This window comes from Balaenoptera ricei, chromosome 14, assembly GCF_028023285.1.
Source record: "Balaenoptera ricei isolate mBalRic1 chromosome 14, mBalRic1.hap2, whole genome shotgun sequence".
Classification (NCBI taxonomy): Eukaryota; Metazoa; Chordata; class Mammalia; order Artiodactyla; family Balaenopteridae; genus Balaenoptera; species Balaenoptera ricei.
In genome coordinates, this window is record NC_082652.1 from 31,799,845 (window position 1) to 31,817,458 (window position 17,614).

At 42.9% G+C, this 17,614-nt stretch overlaps 1 protein-coding gene across 4 annotated transcripts in view; it reads right to left on the bottom strand.

Moving 5' to 3' along the window:
• PTPRM (protein tyrosine phosphatase receptor type M) overlaps positions 1-17,614 on the bottom strand; it is a 747,478-nt gene that overhangs the window by 229,160 nt on the left and 500,704 nt on the right. For all 4 annotated transcript variants that reach the window (XM_059894848.1, XM_059894849.1, XM_059894847.1 and 1 more), the window contains exon 14: positions 4,812-4,944. In XM_059894848.1, the coding sequence (XP_059750831.1) occupies positions 4,812-4,944 (133 nt within the window). The remainder of the gene's footprint in view (positions 1-4,811; positions 4,945-17,614) is intronic.

Below are 17,614 nucleotides of genomic sequence, written 5' to 3' on the forward strand. Positions count from 1 at the left end.
CTATTTTGAGCAAGAATGTGTATCTCTTTAATGATTTCCATTTAGTCACAACTTCTGTAATTTCTATTTACCAGAATGACCGAGACAGAAATATTACTGTAATTGATACAAATGTTCTCAAATTTCTAAAAGATCTATAGCAATTTTAGAAACAATAGTAAATATAATTAATCAGGGTAAAATAGATGGTGCTTGTATACTAAATTCTGTCAAACATGTTATTGAGATAAATTATTCCTTATGAAAAATGTTGAAAATGCAGGCATTTTCATTTATACAAATAAATTTAATTATACAGGGATGAAAATGATAAAAACTAAGTATCTGCTACTCAACTTATTTTATATTAATTTTGAGAGTGTGTTGTCACGTGACTCTGCATGAAAGTTTTATTTCATAGCTATTCATCTCAACACCCTTTCTTAACATTTGCTGCGTCAAAACACTGCACCCTCAGAAGAACACATACTTCTGGGAAGGGGAAAGTAATAAGAAATTGCTTTCTTAAAGAATAAGATACAAATACATGGAAAGGTTTTGTAAAATGTTTTAAGGAAAAGCAGGTTTTGTATTGTATTAGTCTAGGCAAGGCTCAAATGTATTAATATTCACAAACAGGTAACAACTAGTCTAATTTGTGATAGGTTTGTAAAACATTATAGCCAAATAAAACTGAAGGTCATCTCAGTTTTCAGTCATTATGGCCTAGGTGTGAAAGGATTCCATGAGTTAGTATGAGTTGAACAGATTTTACAGGTTCTATTCCAGCAACTAATTTTTAGAGAAGGCTGAGCCTTCAGAAGCCCACACGATCTTAGTTAAGCTAATAACTGGCAATGTCTCCTGGTGAAATTTGCTGTCCCTCCTCCAAAGAGCTCAGGCCCACGTGGCTTGGCACGCTGACCCACCCAGATGGTCACTACTGACTTTTCCCCGGCAGGACAGACTTCCAATTGTAATTCCAGAACTACGGATGCATTTGCTTCACACACACTTTCTCTTGGGCCCAGGATGTCCTTATGACCAATGGCATGTGCTCGCATTGGCGACCCAGAGTCTAGCCCGGGCAGGAGTGGGCCTGCAAGTTTGATTAGCACAGGCTCGAACAAGCAAACACGACTAGCACTACACTGAAAGCCAGCTCTTTCCTGTTCACCCTCCTTCTCTCATTACATCTCCCCACTGCTCGCCTTTGAACTGAGTGCCTCCTGTGTGACAATGGTAAACACGTGGCTAAAAGATGAACCCCTCACCGGCCAACACGCGGAGACCTGAATCTGCTGCACAAAGCGAGCTTTGGAGAAGCAACTGTGTATGTTTACAGCATGAGACAGAGTAAGGAGCCCCCACTGCACTTGCAGGACAGCAACTGCGTAGTCGTGTCACCAGTGGCTGCCGCGTAACAGAAAACCGGAGAGTTTGGGGGGACTTCAGAGATCGGGGAGTGCAATTTGCTCAACTTAAAGATGAAGGAACTAAGGCCCGGAGAAGGTCAGAATCGCAAAATTAGTTAAAACACAGGTCTAGGAATTCCAAATCTAAACTCCCTGTTGCTAACCAAACACTGTAGCTTGTTATGTATCAATAACTCTCCAGCCACTTATTCACGATTACTATCATATTTTAACGGTTCTGTTTAAAAATACAACTTTTAAAATTTAGACTCAAATTTTGGGAGAAAACCCTGAACAGTTAGAAGTTTTTAGAATTTCTATTAAATACGACAGTTTGGACCACATGACTCTTCAGGTCAAAATCTTACAAGTTTTGTACTTAGAGGCATAGTATATTGGCAAATTTGCCTTACAAGGGAGCATATTCTATATTTCAGAAAAAGCAAATACACAAGTGGCACATGCTGTGAAAATAACCCTGTTAAGGTTATTATCTAGTAAATAATCATGTAAATTTGATATGAGTCACTGGAATTTAGTCTAAAGTTGTATCAAGGCCATATGTTACCATAGGCAATTTCTTCAAATGCATAATTTATAACACAACCTCCATGACTGCCTGAGAGTCCAAGGTAGAATAATGAATTACTCCTGCAGAAACAGACCCTTGGAGGATGAATTAACATTTAGCTAAGGTCACGAGGGCAACTGGATTTGTAGTTTCAGGCTATTCCTCACAGAGAACTTGCCAGATGACACAAAAATCCAACAAATTCCCACAACTAAAAATCAACTCTCCAAAATGTTTAGTTTGAATATCCAGGCGTACAAGGGCCTAGTGATGCTTAGAATTTATACTGGATCATATTAAAAAAAAAAAAAAAGTACCAACCACTGGTACTAAAGCTAAGCTTTCCACATAAACACCGAGGTGGGGAGAGAAAAAGCACATCCAGGAAAAAGTTTATGAGAGGTGACGGAGAAGAAGAAGGAAGAAAAAAGATAGAGATGTGAAGGGAGAAAGAAATAAAGAGACTGACAGCTAGAGAAGCAGAGAAGGGTAAAGAAAAGAAAGCTAGAGAAACGAGAAATGAAAAAGGAGGAGGAGGCTTCCCGTTATAAGATAAACAAGTCCTGGGGATGGGATGTACAGCTCAGTGTCTATAGTTAATATCACTATACTAGTAACACTACATATACACCACACTATAGTGCTGTATATTTGAAAGTTGCTAAGAGAGTAGATCATGAAAGTTCTCAACACAAGAAAAAAGATTTTAAAAATGGAGAGAAATTAAACGATGTGTGAGCAAAGAGAAAGGAAGAGAGGATGGATGACAAGTGGGGAGGAGGAGCTGAAATGATGGGGACCAATAAGTCACATATGAGCTGGGACAGAGCAGCTGTTTGTCCTAAGGCCTAACTAGACCAGTTACCAGAAAACGAAGGAAGAAGCAAGGAAAGATGTATATGTATGTATACACATTTGGATATTAACTCCCCCCTTAAATATCGCTGTGACCCAAGGGTTTACCTTCATCCCTGACCTCCTTCTGACTCGACAGTAGCTCTAAGTGCCCTTGTCCCAGCCCCAGCTTCAGCTGGACGTACGTGGATGGATGACTCTGACTGTGGAAAGTACTCTTCCTGGTCCAAACCAGCATATCTGACTGCTCAGTGGTCATGTCTACTCCACATTACAGGAAGAATAAACTTAGAAAGTGCAGAGCTGAGCTCCCCGTCTTCACGCCCCACATGTCCCACCTCCTACACATTCCACATTTGGGGAGTGGCGATACCCCCACCAACTGCCACGGCAGCAATGAGGTTCTTTCTATTTTGCTCCATCTCCCTCAGATCGGCCTCCAAACGGCTACTACAACATACCTCCTTATGTTTCTGAAGTTGCTGGTCTTCCTAACTCCAGCCTTTTTCTCTCCTTGCTGGCCTCAACCCTAACATCAGAGTGATCTTTCTAAGAGCAAAAGCACATCACATTACTACCTGCTTAAATGCCACCAGTGGATTTTGCGACCAGGTCCAGCTCCTTAGATGACCAGACAAGACTTCCAAGACCTGGTTTTGCCGACCCCTCTGTCCTCACCTCCTATCATCCGTAACCTTACTCACACTCCATAATTTTAAAAAATCTTTTCTTTAACTTGAAGTCTAGTTGATGTACAATGTTGTGTTAGTTTCAGGTGTACAGCACAGTGATTCAATTATACATATATATACATATTCTTTCTCATATTCTTTTCCATTATGGTTTATCATAGGATACTGAATACAGTTCCCTGTGTTAGACATAGGACCCTGTTGTTTATAATTGTTTTTAAACTACATAAAAAAGGGACAATCTGGGGCTTCCCTGGTGGCACAGTGGTTGAGAATCTGCTTGCCAATGCAGGGGACACGGGTTCGAGCCCTGGTCTGGGAAGATCCCACATGCCGCGGAGCAACTAGGCCCGTGAGCCACAATTACTGAGCCTGCGCGTCTGGAGCCTGCGCGTCTGGAGCCTGTGCTCCGCAACAAGAGAGGCCGCGATAATGAGAGGCCCGCGCACCACGATGAAGAGTGGCCCCCACTTGCCGCAACTAGAGAAAGCCCTCGCACAGAAACGAAGACCCAACACAGCCATAAATAAAGTTAAAAAATAAATAAATAAATAAATTATTTAATTTTTAAAAAAAGGGACAATCTGTCTTTTCACTTCTTGCTGTCTATATTTTATGTTGATCATTCCTATATAAACTGAACATTGTATTATTAAGCAAGTTTTCGCTCATTTCCACAAGACAAAAGACACTGCCTATTTTTCACATATTAGAGGTGAAGATTGCTTATTTATCTGTTTTTCTCCTCCTCTGACCACCCCTGGCCAAACAGGGCATCATAACATCCAACATGCTACCATTCTTATGTGTCCATGCCCTGCGTTGCTGTCCAGCTGCTTTCTGAGAGTCCCTTTCTCATGGGATATTAACATGGTGCCTGCACATAACATGGGCCCAATAAATTCTGTCATCGCCATAATCTTCAAGATTATGAGAAGGAAAAGTCTTTTTTCTCATATCCTCAAGACCTAGTCTGTTGGTAGTAAATACTAAACATTTCCTGGTGAATAAATGATTTTACTGATTCTGCCAAGTTTTATGTACCAACTCGTGGGAAGACACATGATCCTTATGTTGACCCGGCGTGAGAAACTGCATATTTACACAAAATCATAGCCACGTACTCTAAATTTTGTCCCATAACCTTGACTGCTTTATGATGCAAAATAGGAACAACCAGAGCCACAGATGTATCTTGGTCATCAAAGCCAAATGAGTAACTGAATATTTTCACACACAAGAAGCCTCTCGGCAAACAGCGGGCCAGGAGCATATGGGTGGCAACGGCCAGGAGCTCACCTTTTCTTCATGACCAACACGACTCCAAGAAATATAATCACGAACAGCAAGATGCCAGCGATGACTCCTGCGATCTTGACTGTGTGGTCTGTTTGTTTCTCGGGTTCTGGGACTGGTTTTGGAGTGGCAGCTCCTGAAGGGGAGAGGAAACGAGAAAGAAGACACGGTGGGTAAGGGAGAATAAAAATGTTAGCTTTTTAAAATTTTGCTGCATTTAACAGAGTCATAAGACTTATCAGAGCTAGCAGACAGACGAGCTTTGATTTTTTTCAACGGCTTTCACAGGCGCTGAAAGGAATGTAATTGTTCGCATTGTTCTTCCATATTTCACTAAATCCCAACGCAAGTTGGAAAGCACACCCACACCTGACCCTTTTATAAGAGACTCTTCTCAAACACAGTTTTTAAAATATTTTTATTATCTCTATGGGCTCCCTGATCTTTCTGCCTTTTAGAAACTTGCTAACAACACAATAGACATCCTCAGCCTTTATCCAAAGTTGATTTGCTGGAACATTTCCCCCAATTATTTTTCATAAATGAAGCAGTAATTCCATAACAATATTAGCCCAAACACCTGGAGAAGAGAGATAAGCTCACTTACTGTGCATTTTACCAGCAATTGTTTTTTAACACAATAGAGATTCTTTTCCCCCCTGCCTTTGAAAATCTAAATCTAGGTCACATCTGGTAGGCAAAAGACTCCTTCTAAGCAATTTATTCACAAAGTGGGAAGCAGCCGATGATCACACTACTGGCACCCACATTTTGTATCTGTTTAAATGAGATAACCAGGGCCTTCCATTGGCCACTGTCTTAGCTCTCCTGCTTTCCCATTTTCAAAACACTATCTGTCCTGTTTACAGTATAATGTGATGGAATGTCAAATCTGTGTCTGATGAAATATCCATTTCCTCTGCTAAATGAGTTCAGGATGAAAAATATTAGGACTGTAATGTTCAATTCACTAAACAGAATCCACTTTGGAAGGGCTTCTCCCTTTTTAATCAGAACACGACAGTCCTTGGCATCTGAGCCATCACGTCCCCTCCCTAGGGAGACAGGTCATTGGGAAGGGAGGAATTTTATGTCCAAATTTCTCATGTTAGAATTTTCTTCTTGCTTTTGTTGGTAAAAATGAAATCAACACTGACTATATGGTACCAGGCCTTTCTACTCTTCCACTGGGTTTTGCATTCATGCTTCATCTGACTCTTGACAAACGTAACCATCACTGTCTCCTGTGCAGTCCAGGCAAGGCTTAGTATAAGATGAGTCATCACAGAGAAACAGGGTGTCAAGCTGCAACTTTCCATCTGTTTCCACTGGAACATACAAATGTTTCTTTCAAAAGTTATTCATATTAAGATTTTATATGAGACTCTGCACCCTGAACATGGCCGTGGCCATCAGACAGACGGAGCTGGTCAAGATCAGGGGAGAAACACAAGGCAGGAGACGGAGGGCCACGATCACCTGAGTTTCCACCCGACGGGTACTTTCCAATCAAAGCGACGGTTGCAAGGAGAGCAGTGGTGATGTGAAAAATCACACCTTATTAATTACAAACCCTTCCGGATATAATGACTCTTTACAGGCCATTTTTATTTCTGACCACTTCAGGAGGAAGTCCTGCTATTTTGTTTGAAAGAATATCCCTCAAACAGCTGTCCAAATGAACCTTGAAAATATTTACTGTTTTTTATTTTAATAACATCTGAAGTATACCACTCCACTAGGCCACTGGAACATACAGCCAAGTGGTAGATTTGGAGGATATTGTTACTTTGAATAAACTGCTAAGAAAAATTTAAACATTGTGCATGTTTTAAAAGATGAATAAAAGGTGAAAAAAGCCATTCTTGTAAAAATAACATATTTCAAATTCACAAAACTGACAAAAAGTCCAATGGTTTTCAATTTTGATTTTTTTTTTTACCCAATTTGAAAACTTAACTTAAAAAAATAAAATCTAATTGGTTTTATTCTTCCAAATGCTGGCATATTGGGGACCATTCCATTTATCTCACTAGGGATAGAATGCAAGTTCTCCAGATACATTTTCTAAATAAATGATTCTCTAAGTTTTTTGTAACTAAGTTATTCCAGTAAATACAACACTTGGGGAAGAAACTATTTAGAAAAACTGGATTTGGCTTAAAAATTTAAATTTAAAAAATTACAAGGATTCAACTCATACACTGTAAAACACTCCATAAGAGAAGAGCGTCCTGTTGATGGTCACACGTTTGCTCCTGTTACCTAAACGGCTAGTTACGTTGTGCTTTAGCCTTTTTCCTAAGCTCTCTGAGAAGTGAGGAGTGACCCTGCCCATCCTTGGGTCGGGGAAAGAGATCAGCCCTGCAGCCCCTCATTCCCTGCAGGAAGCAGGCGAGCACATTGTTATGCAGCCAGCGAAGGTCAGGGTCATCCTTCTTTAGCACCTACTTTTAACTCGTTTCACGTTGCAGGTCAAGAAAATGAAATGTTCAACCTCTGTGGGACACAGTTGCACGGTAACCATGGCAGCAATCGTGCAAAATGGGGGAGCAACTGAAAAAACGTGAGAATGTGGTTGCAACTGATAGCTTGGTTTTTTCCCCCTTTACCCAAATCTGTGAACGTAAGAGTGTAATTTACAAACTGCTTGGCAAAAGAGTTGTTATAATATTTCCCCCTCTGTTTTGTTATTTTCTTGCCGGGTTTCTAATGGTATAAACTTTTATTCTTGTTTTCTTGGTCTAAATTCTAATTCTTCATGGAAAGGTGCTTTTATTCTCTTCTACTGTGCATCCTGCTTAGAGGTTACTGCACATGTAGCTCCTTTTAAAGAGAATAAATTCAAATGTATGCATTTCACAGTGGGCATTATCTAGGCTTGGACGTATTCATTAAAATGATAAATAAGCTAAATATTTCAGTGGGAAGGAGAATGAACATCATCTCCACAGATGCCCACGCTGCTGACTCCCAGTGACAGCTCCGGGCGTGTTGTTTTGTTTCGATGACCAAAAGAAGTTTTTTTTTTTTTTAAAAAGGATGGTATTCCAGTGAACCTGCATTATTTAAGGTTTCAGATATAATGTCTAACGTGAAAACTCTCAAAAGAAAGGGAGCGATTAGCCAATGCAGTGTTTGGCTGGTTTTTAACCTGGCAGGAAACAGTCCGTCTTGGTCCAGTGTTGGACGTTAAATTCACTAACAGCAGCTCTCAGGCTGAGAACTGGATGTACTCAGCCACCGGCTCGAGGGTCTGGGCCCAGTTCTGGCCACTGAACAGGCTGCATAAATTTCCCCCGAAGACCCACGGACACCAGCCCAGAAGGACACGGAGGCATCACCGCTGCCTGGAGTGGCTGAGCCCCAGGGCCACGTCTTCCTCTCCTGAGCAAACGGAGAGCCTTTCTAGAGGGAAGGGAGGGGGCGTGGCTACCCAGAACCTCTGCACGATGGTGACTAGGGCTGGTTGCCCTTGACTGTGGGGGAAATCAGTAATATTCTCCATTTATACATCAAGAGTTTATTGCACATCCAACGATGTGCCGTGCACTGTTCTAGAAACACAGCAGTGAGCACGTGGGTAAAACAAAAGCCTCTCTCCTTGTGGAAATTAGATTCCTGTGGGACACAGACCCAGAGGTAAACGATACTGTGCAGGTTGTCAATCGGTGCTCGTGCTACAGAGGAACCCGTGTGGGGTGGGGATGGCAGGGCAGGGCGGCTGCTGCTGAGCTCTGAGATGGGCTATCAGAGAAGAACTACTGAGAAATAACATGTGAGCAGAGACCAGAAAGAGGAAGGGGTGTGAGATATGCTGACACCCAGGGAGGACAGCGGGAAGAAAAAGTTTAAAGCTACAAGACGAGACTGTGAAACACTGAGGTGTGACTGGAGTGGATATGCCGGGGAAAGTGGGGGGCACAATGACAGACTTGGGGGCACCTCAAGAGAATCTGAAAGGACTTTGCTTTTCCTCTGCACGAGATGGGAGCCACGGGGGGATTCAGAGTGGAGGAGGGATGTGACCTGGCTTAGCTTTCAACAGGATCACGCAGGATCACCAGGGTGACTGGTGGCAGTGTTTAGAACAGACCGTTGGGGGTCAGTAGTGAAAACAGGTATGTCAGTTACGAGGCTATTGCGATAAGCCACACAAGAGATTAGGATGGTCTGGAATAAGGTGGCAGTGGAGGTTGACAGACATGGTCACACCTGAGATCTATTTTGACGGTCCAGCCATCAGTATCTGTCCATGAACTGGATGGAGGGTGTGTTGATACAACATCCAGGTTTCTGGCAGCAGTGACTGGAAAGATGGGGTTACCATGTCCTGGTATGCAGAGGACTTGGAGGGGCAGGTGTGGAAGGGTAGGTGAGGAAATAAGGAATTTGGTTTTGGACAAGTTAGTTTTGAGATACTAGACACCCAAAGGGGATCTCAAGTAGGCTGTGGGGCATAAAGGGGAGAGGTCTAGACGTGGGGTGAACATTTGGGGGGTTGCCAGCAAAATGATGGTCTTTAAAGCCATGAGACTCAGGAGGGCACCTGGGAGGTGAAGAGAGACGGTGCGTCACGAGGAGGGACCAGTAATGGAGACAAAAAGGAATGGCAGATTGAGGGAGGGGGCAGGAGGGAAATCGGCGAGGAGGAGGAGGGAGTCAGTGTGATACAGGCAGAAAGGGAGCATCACTACGGACGGAGCCAGGGCGGGTGTGGGGATCCAGGGACGCTCTCTTCCTTAAGATGCAAGAAATCAGGGCATTCTGAACGGTGATGCGTACGGTCCCCGAGAGAGGGAAAGGTTGATGACGCAGGAGGGAAAGGAGATGGCTGCTGGAGCAGTGACCTTGAAGGGGCCGGAAGGGATGGGCCTGGAGAGAGTTGTACAGAGAGGTAAGGGGGCGAAGGTCTAGGGGAAGAAGGGGGAGGTGGACAGCTGGGCTCCTTGAGAAAAAGGGCCTCATGAGATGAATCCTGACGATCTCAAGGCGGACGGTGACGGACATGGGCGGGTTAGGTGGGGTTGCAGGTTTATCCAGGAGCACAGAGCTGGGCCCCCTCCTCCCTCCTCACAACCAGATGAAGAAGGGGAGGAGGAGGAGGAGAAAAGGCAGAGAGGGGCTCTGCTCCGAGTTCCATCCCAGTGAGCAGGTGGGATGGACACTGAGAGTGAGCCCGTCAGAGGCGGGAGCATCGCTGCGATGGACACAGGGAAGGGATGCTTGCCCCAGCCATCCTATGCCCATCCCTGTGATGCGGCCAATCTTGGTTTTCACAGTCTTCAAATAAACAGCTCCTTTTATGCTCCAGGTCCTGTAAAGAGGCTCTGCAGGGGACTCGAGATGAGCAAGACGAGTGACACCTCAGCCTTCCGTGCCCGATGCAAGAGGCCACTAGAGGTGCCACGGGTGAGCTTCAAAACCCAACTGGAGGAAAGAAGGACGTTCCCTTTGGAGAGCAATGAAGGCTACTGCCTCACCCAGGCCAGGGGCCTCCAATGTCTGGTCCAAGTGTGTGATGGGAACCGCAAGGATGCAGGGACTCAACGGAAGGCACCCTACTGGCCGCACACAGTGCCCTCCGGTCTAAGAGCGCCAGGCACTGACTGCGTGGATGTCGGTGCCACTCATGGAAATACCTGGCCTGCTTTCTGATGGGGGAACTGGTGTTTGGGTTCAACGTTTGCACTGAATTCAAACAACAAAATACTTCATTCTCACAACATGCAAAACCAAATACCGAAATTCCACTTCTGGTATTTGAGGGGGGAAAGAGAGAAAAGAGTCGGGGGACAGCAACCATGGGAAGCTGCTGAAAAGAGAAACAGGAGGTTGAGAAACCTTATGAGAAAAAACAAAATAGAAGCTGTGGAAACACATAAGAATATTGTTTCTCCGAGTGTGTTTCAAAGAGCACTGGTCGGGGCTTCCCTGGAGGCGCAGTGGTTAAGAATCTGCCTGCCAATGCAGGGGACACGGGCTCGAGCCCTGGTCTGGGAAGATCCCACATGCCGCGGAGCAACTAGGCCCGTGAGCCACAACTACTGAGCCTGCGCGTCTGGAGCCTGTGCTCCGCAACGAGAGAGGCCGCGACAGTGAGAGGCCCGCGCACCGCGATGAAGAGTGGCCCCTGCTCGCCGCAACTAGAGAAAGTCCTCGCACAGAAACGAAGACCCAACACAGCCATAAATAAATAAATAAATAAAAACATGTCAATTCATTAAAAAAAAAAAAAAAAAAGAGCCTTGCTCTGGTAAGTCAATTAAAAAAAAAAAAAAGAGCACTGGTCCCCAAAGATATTCTAAAGTACCCATCAGGGAAGCCTCAGCCACTTTGGACTAGTATTTTTACGACTTTATGGAATAGAGAATCTATTTCAAATAATTTTCATAGTTATTTTTCACCTTTTGCAGAGGTCTTTTCTTTGTCTTAAAAATAGCAACACCCTGGTTTTAAAGATTATTGTCAGTTCTTTCATGTCTTGCTGCTCAGAAAATCAGAATTCCTTGCCATCTCTGGTTTTTCCAGCTGAACCTTAACATTATATATAATCACGAAACATCTCCAAGATTTTTCATTTAAATTGTACATCATTGTTTCTCTTTCTGGGAATGCAAAGTCAGTCAGTACCCCTGGAATAATCTCCATTCACACTTTATGTATTATTTGTAACCTGATTATGCTTTTGAATTTATCATTCTTCCTTTGTACCTCATTTCCACCATAGGGCATGCAGGGCATGTATGACGTACAAGTAATAATCAGAAACATAATTTTTCATATAAAACTGAGATGCTAGATTGTTTGATATATACCATCTCTAAAAAATTAATCTACTTTTTTATTTTTGTTCTAATTTCATGACAGTTACTGCTCTCATTTATTGATGGGGCCTACAGCCTGTGGGTAAGATGATAAAACCCTTATAACTTACTTTCTGGAAGTTTCCAGAGAATTATTAGTGCCGTTACTGGTCTGATGAAATGGCTTTATTTTTTCCATCTGCATTTCTCAAATCACCGTCAAGTAATAAAATGAGTGAACAGCTTGTCAATAAGAAGGCATCAACTGTGTTCGCCTTTCATATGAACTGAATAATCAATAAAGGAAATGTGAGTGGGTGATTTGGAGGATGTTATCAGTTAAGAGTGGACATTTCCAACAGCTTGTTTGAAACTAAACTTTGAAGGCGTTAAAATAAAAATCAACTGTCCCTGACATTTTTTCCATACTTTGTGTCTTGGGTCACGCTTACGTTTAGCTCTTAAAAATCATTTATGTGGGAGAAAGGATCACACAGCATCCTGCACAAAGCAGTAACTGTTTGCAAAAGACCCTTGCAGCTTTTTCTGCTGCTTGAAATTGGTCATTCACTCTCTTATCAAAAAGTTAAGTGTACTTAATAAATTCTATGTCCTTGCTAGAAAAATCCGTATTTCTGAGGTTCAAAAAGTGTACAGGGTGTAGCAAACTGCCTGCAGAAGTGTGACATGTCTTTTTACAGGCCAATGAGCCACACACACAAAAAGTGACCCTTAGAGACGTACTGAGGATTCCTGGGGTCTCAGCAGAGAGTGGGGTCACATCATCCCCTGACTCTCATTTACTAAGCATATAGTTTTCCTCAAACAATGAAGTTATTTAAGAAATAAGGCTTACATTAGTTGTATCATTCTGTTAATATATTTTAGAACAGAAGTTCTCTAATTACAGAGACTTTAAGAATCATTCCAAGAGCTTTTGAATATGCAGATGGCTGGGTTTCCCAGGGACTCCGGATGGAAGGTCTGAGGTCGAACCCAGGAATCTGTATGTTCCGCCCTAGGTAATGCTCTACACGACATGAGGAAAAATCCAACCAGAGAACCACTGGTCCTAAATATCTTTGAGGAAGGTTTTCACAGACTATGGCAAAATGGGAAAAATACTTAATTGGGTGGTTGTTTATAAAATACCTCCTAATATATTAATATCATACTTTATCATTTAGCCAATGTCCTTCATTGCACTATTTTAAAAGATCCTTTGACACAATGAAAAGGCAAACCTGGTGGAATCAAACCCTGGTTATATGATCACCCAGAGTTAGTAGGGATTGGAAAGTGTTCTTAATTGTAAAGGAATTTAAAGTATGCTGACCAACTGCCCAGGTGCTACTAAGTTAGATGGAAAGGAAGAAGGCTGATCTTCGTGAAGACCTACTTTGTGAGCCAGGTATCTTACGTAACCTTTATTTAACATCACACCATGAGGTATAATTAATGCCATTTTACAAATGGGGAAACCGAGGCAGCAGAAGCAGTCAGGAAGAGGAGACTGTCGCAAGCCAGTGAGAAGGGACGTGAGAGTGGGGATGGGGGGGAGGTGGGCGCTACACTCGGGATCCCGGTGTGACCCTGAAGCCCACGGGATTCACTGCATCTCCACTTCCCCCAGGAACACAGTAATCACTCGGGTGGTTAAGGCTGACATTCTGGAGGACAAGACTCCAGCTTAAATCATCATGACCAGTTGTAAAGAGGAGAGCCTAACAAAAGAATGAAGATAAATTAAAGTGCAGAACAATGCCATAAGGAAGTTAAAATCCTGCAAGAAAAATAAGACAAATAGATGAGGGCTAAGGACACCCCAGGCCTAAGTCCAGGCAAGAGAGGCCGGATCACTGTGGTTCTGAACTGGACCAGAGGAGTGACATGCATGAGATCCTTCCAGTGCACAGTGCGCTGGTCAAGGCTGAAAGGGAATCAAAGAAAAGAAACACACATGATCGGCAGGGTAGAAAAGAAGGACTGTGATAAAAGGCAAAGGGCACTTATCTAACCAAGGATGGACCAGCAGGTGCCACGGCTGGTCTGGAGCTTCCCAAGAGGAAGTACTATTTCTCACCCACTTGTGACTTGTAAGCGTTAACCCGATGTCTGTAACCTAGTGGTCACCTGATAAGTCTTTCCTGAACGAAAGTCTTAAAACACAGAAGTTGTTTTTTTTTTCCTTAAGTAAATTTATTTATTTTTATTTTTGGCTGCATTGGGTCTTCGTTGCTGCGCGCGGGTTTTTCTCTGGTTGCGTCGAGCGGGGGCTACTCTTCGTTGCAGTGCACAGGCTTCTCATTGCAGTGGCTTCTCTTGTTGCAGAGCACGGGCTCTAGGCACGCGGGCTTCAGTACTTGTGGCTTGCGGGCTCAGTAGTTGTGGTACACGCACGGGCTTAGCTGCTCCGCGGCATGTGGGATCCTCCCGGACCAGGGCTCGAATCCGTGTCCCCTGCATTGGCAGGCGGACTTTTAACAACTGCGCCACCAGGGAAGCCCCAGAGGGGGAGTTTTAAAAGAGAACGTTGACCATGTGCCATCTGTGTACGTGAGTGGAATGTTTTTGAATGTATAGGCTTAAACAAAGGCAGGAGTCCATGTTCCTGCAGAGAAAAGCTGCCCCTTTTCCCTCTCTGTATCCTTGGTGCCTAGAATGTGGCATGTACTTAATCAAATTCAGAGCAAGGAAATGAATTTGGTTGTCCAGAAAGGACATTTTGACCCTCAGCACATAAAAAAGAAATATATTACAAAGGATATTTATTTACTCTATCCTCAGGTTGAAGAACAGTCACCTGACATTAGGTCCGTTTACCTCCCTGCCCAATGTCTAAAAATGCAAAAAACGCTTTACTTTCTTCATCTCCTTTCCCACTGCCATGGACCTGGTTTATTTCTCTTCTGGATTTTGCTCTTAACTCCTAAGGAGACATCCCAGCCGGCCTCTTAGATACTCCAGCCATACTGATCTTCCTAAAGAAGAGCCCTAATTATGCCATTCTTTCATTTAAAAAGCAAAACAAAAAACCCAAAAGCCTCCTAATGCTGATTTCAAAAGGCAGCCAGGCCTCCTATGAACCGGCTCCCAGCCCCTTTCTTAACTTTATGCCTCTTCTCTCTCTACCTTCCTGCATCTACCTGGGTTCCAACCAAATGGAGATGCTCAGTCTCCCCCACCCCCCCACATGCAACATTTCCCCTTTGGCCCTGCCGCTCCTTCTCCATGGACCCATCCCTACTCACATTTCATAGGTTCAATCCTACCCATCCTTCAAAGGCCACCTAGCCCAGCACTGTTCCTGTGTCTTTGAAGGAAGTGTTCTCTCTCCTACTGAACTGCTATAGCACCTTCTTTTCCCCCCTCTTGACTATTTTCAACCTTGAGTTCAGTTATTTTGGTAAGTCCTTTATATTACACGCTAATATGCGTTCCTTGGGACAAAGCTGGTTTTACTTTTCAGCCCTCACATTACCCGGCCCAGCATCTTATTACGTGCCCGCAGTTCATGCTGAATCAAAGCTCTCTCCCAATAAGTCTCACTTTAATTTTTCTGTCTTTCTCATCTGTACTCTCTTCACAGCCGACCTATTCTTTTTCCATTTGCGTTAAAGTTCTCAGACATAGGGTGATGGGTATAAAAGGAAAGAAAAAAGAGGAAAAAGTAGAAGTGTAAAGACAAGTCCGATTTTGTGGTCTTTCCTCCACCGACCCCTGGCATTTAGCGGGGGGTTACTAAGATGAGTGGGGTCTGCGGCTGCCTTCGGATGACCTTCCGTGGCCATCAAGACAACACGCTGAGAAAGAAGGACCATCTGAACCTTGGCTCCAGGGACCAGGCCGGAGATTAGCCAGGGCACAGAAGGCTTTCCTCAGTATGTTGATGACAGATAAAAGTCTTTGCCAGTGAATTTACTGACCAAACTTTCATCAATGATAAAATGAGATTACTAGAAAGAAAGAGCATGGAAATAAATACTAGTGGCAAAATGTTATATTTCCAGCACCAAAACAGTGAGATATATATCCATCAATGATGAGAAAGTTAACTGGGTACATATCAGAGAGACAGGAAATGAGTATCTGTCAAGAATAAAGTGTTATGAACTTAATACTTGTAATGATTAGGTAGCTGTAGACCATTCTTCATGATCATATGTCAAATTTGTTTTAGCAGTCTTTAAACGAGTCAAAATTTCTGCTGGAGAATAATTACAATGGTCTGGGACTTTTTAGAAAGCAAAAAAAAAAAAGGAGAAACTTCTAAGATGATGCTAATATGATTACAATTATTATGAGCAATTTTATTTAATAAAATGGTTATATCATTCCTATGACCTTACTTTAGAAGCATTTTCTAACTTCCTTGTTACTCAGAGAAGAAATAAGGTAGAAATCTGAAAATTCCCTTTATTAAGCCTTTAAACTGGCTAAAAGACACATGTAAATCACTCTGGTGTGGGGTGCGTGTGTGTGCACACACATATTTATACATAAATATATGCCAAAGCCTAAAGAGATTATTCAAAGACATAAAAGAAGTACCCACCAAATTGGTAATATCCCACAATTTTTTTTTTCATCACGTTTACTGTGAAGTTAGATATAATCTTGAGTAAAAAAGAACAAAATTAAACAACTGCAAGGACAGCACCTAGGCAAAAATCTCAGAAAAAAACTGGTATGCTGATAATGTGTTTTGACCAAGAACTCTAACTTGAGTAAACTGTTATAATTAATAATAAACCATAATTAATAACTGCATCATTACAATACCAATAAGTACATTATACAGATTAAACTGAACATCAATTACATGGCTAGAGTGATGTATTGCTTGGATATTTACTGGAGGAAATGGGAAAACTCATCAGAGATTCTCATAGATGTGCTGAACACATGCCATTTACTAATTCCCGGGCAGGTGCCAGGCTGATTTTCAAAGACTGTTTCTCAGAGATAGTTATTCACTCCTCTAAATGAAAACAACTTATGTTGCTTCTCCTTCCCTTACAAACCGCTCTATATTTTTCCAACGTCATACCCAGTGTCTGAAAAAGGTACTCAATGAGATAATCTATCATCCCTCTCAATAGAGTTCTATTAAAGCGCTTTGTCTCGTGCTCCCTTGAGAACCGGTGTAACTGAGAGACAAACACAAAGAGAGGTGTCCATATCTAAACCAAGGACAGTGAGGAAGGAACGAACGAACCCCCAAATGGCCAGGACCACAAAAGAAAGCCTGGCGTTTTATTCCGTGCGCTGGGCTACAGGGAAGTGCACATTAGGTTAGGCACTGCTTTGGGCTATTACTGCTTCAAATAAAGCAGCTGTCTTTGAAAATGCAGTGATTTTTTTTTTTTTTTTTTCATCAGTAGCATCATCACCATTGTTGCTAGTGGCAAGAGAATAGGCTGGGTCCTGCTGATGCTGTTTATATACCAAAGGCAGGTGAGTGGGAAGTATCATCCGTGGGAGACTCATCACAGGTCCTGACATATAATAAAATAATCACATTGCTCTCACGCTCTAGTGCTCCTGGAGACCCCAGTAGCCACATGCTGTTCGTGTAGATAACACCCTACCTAGCATCAAGAAATCCATTCATTTTCTGGGAAGTTCAAGTTTGAACCTCTAGGAAGGGCGGGGTTAGCATTCAAGTTTGGGAGGGGCAGTGGCCTGCATTAATTAAGTTGGTCTCTTGAAAGCCCTAACAGCCATAAACAATCCTCTATCAGGACAACAACAAACAACAAAGCCACAAAAGAAGTTACCAGCAACTGCCAACTCCTCTGCATTGACCCCCAGCCAGCTTTGTGAGAGGTCCTTTACATATGTTATTGTATTAATTCTCCCACCGCCCCCTGTGAGGTTAAGAAATAGTATTCTCACGTTTTACAGATATGGAAGCTGAGTTTTGGAGTTTAAGAGATTTGCCCAAGAAGTCTGGACCTGAGCTCACTACCTTTTATCTAAAGCAAATACTTTCTGAAT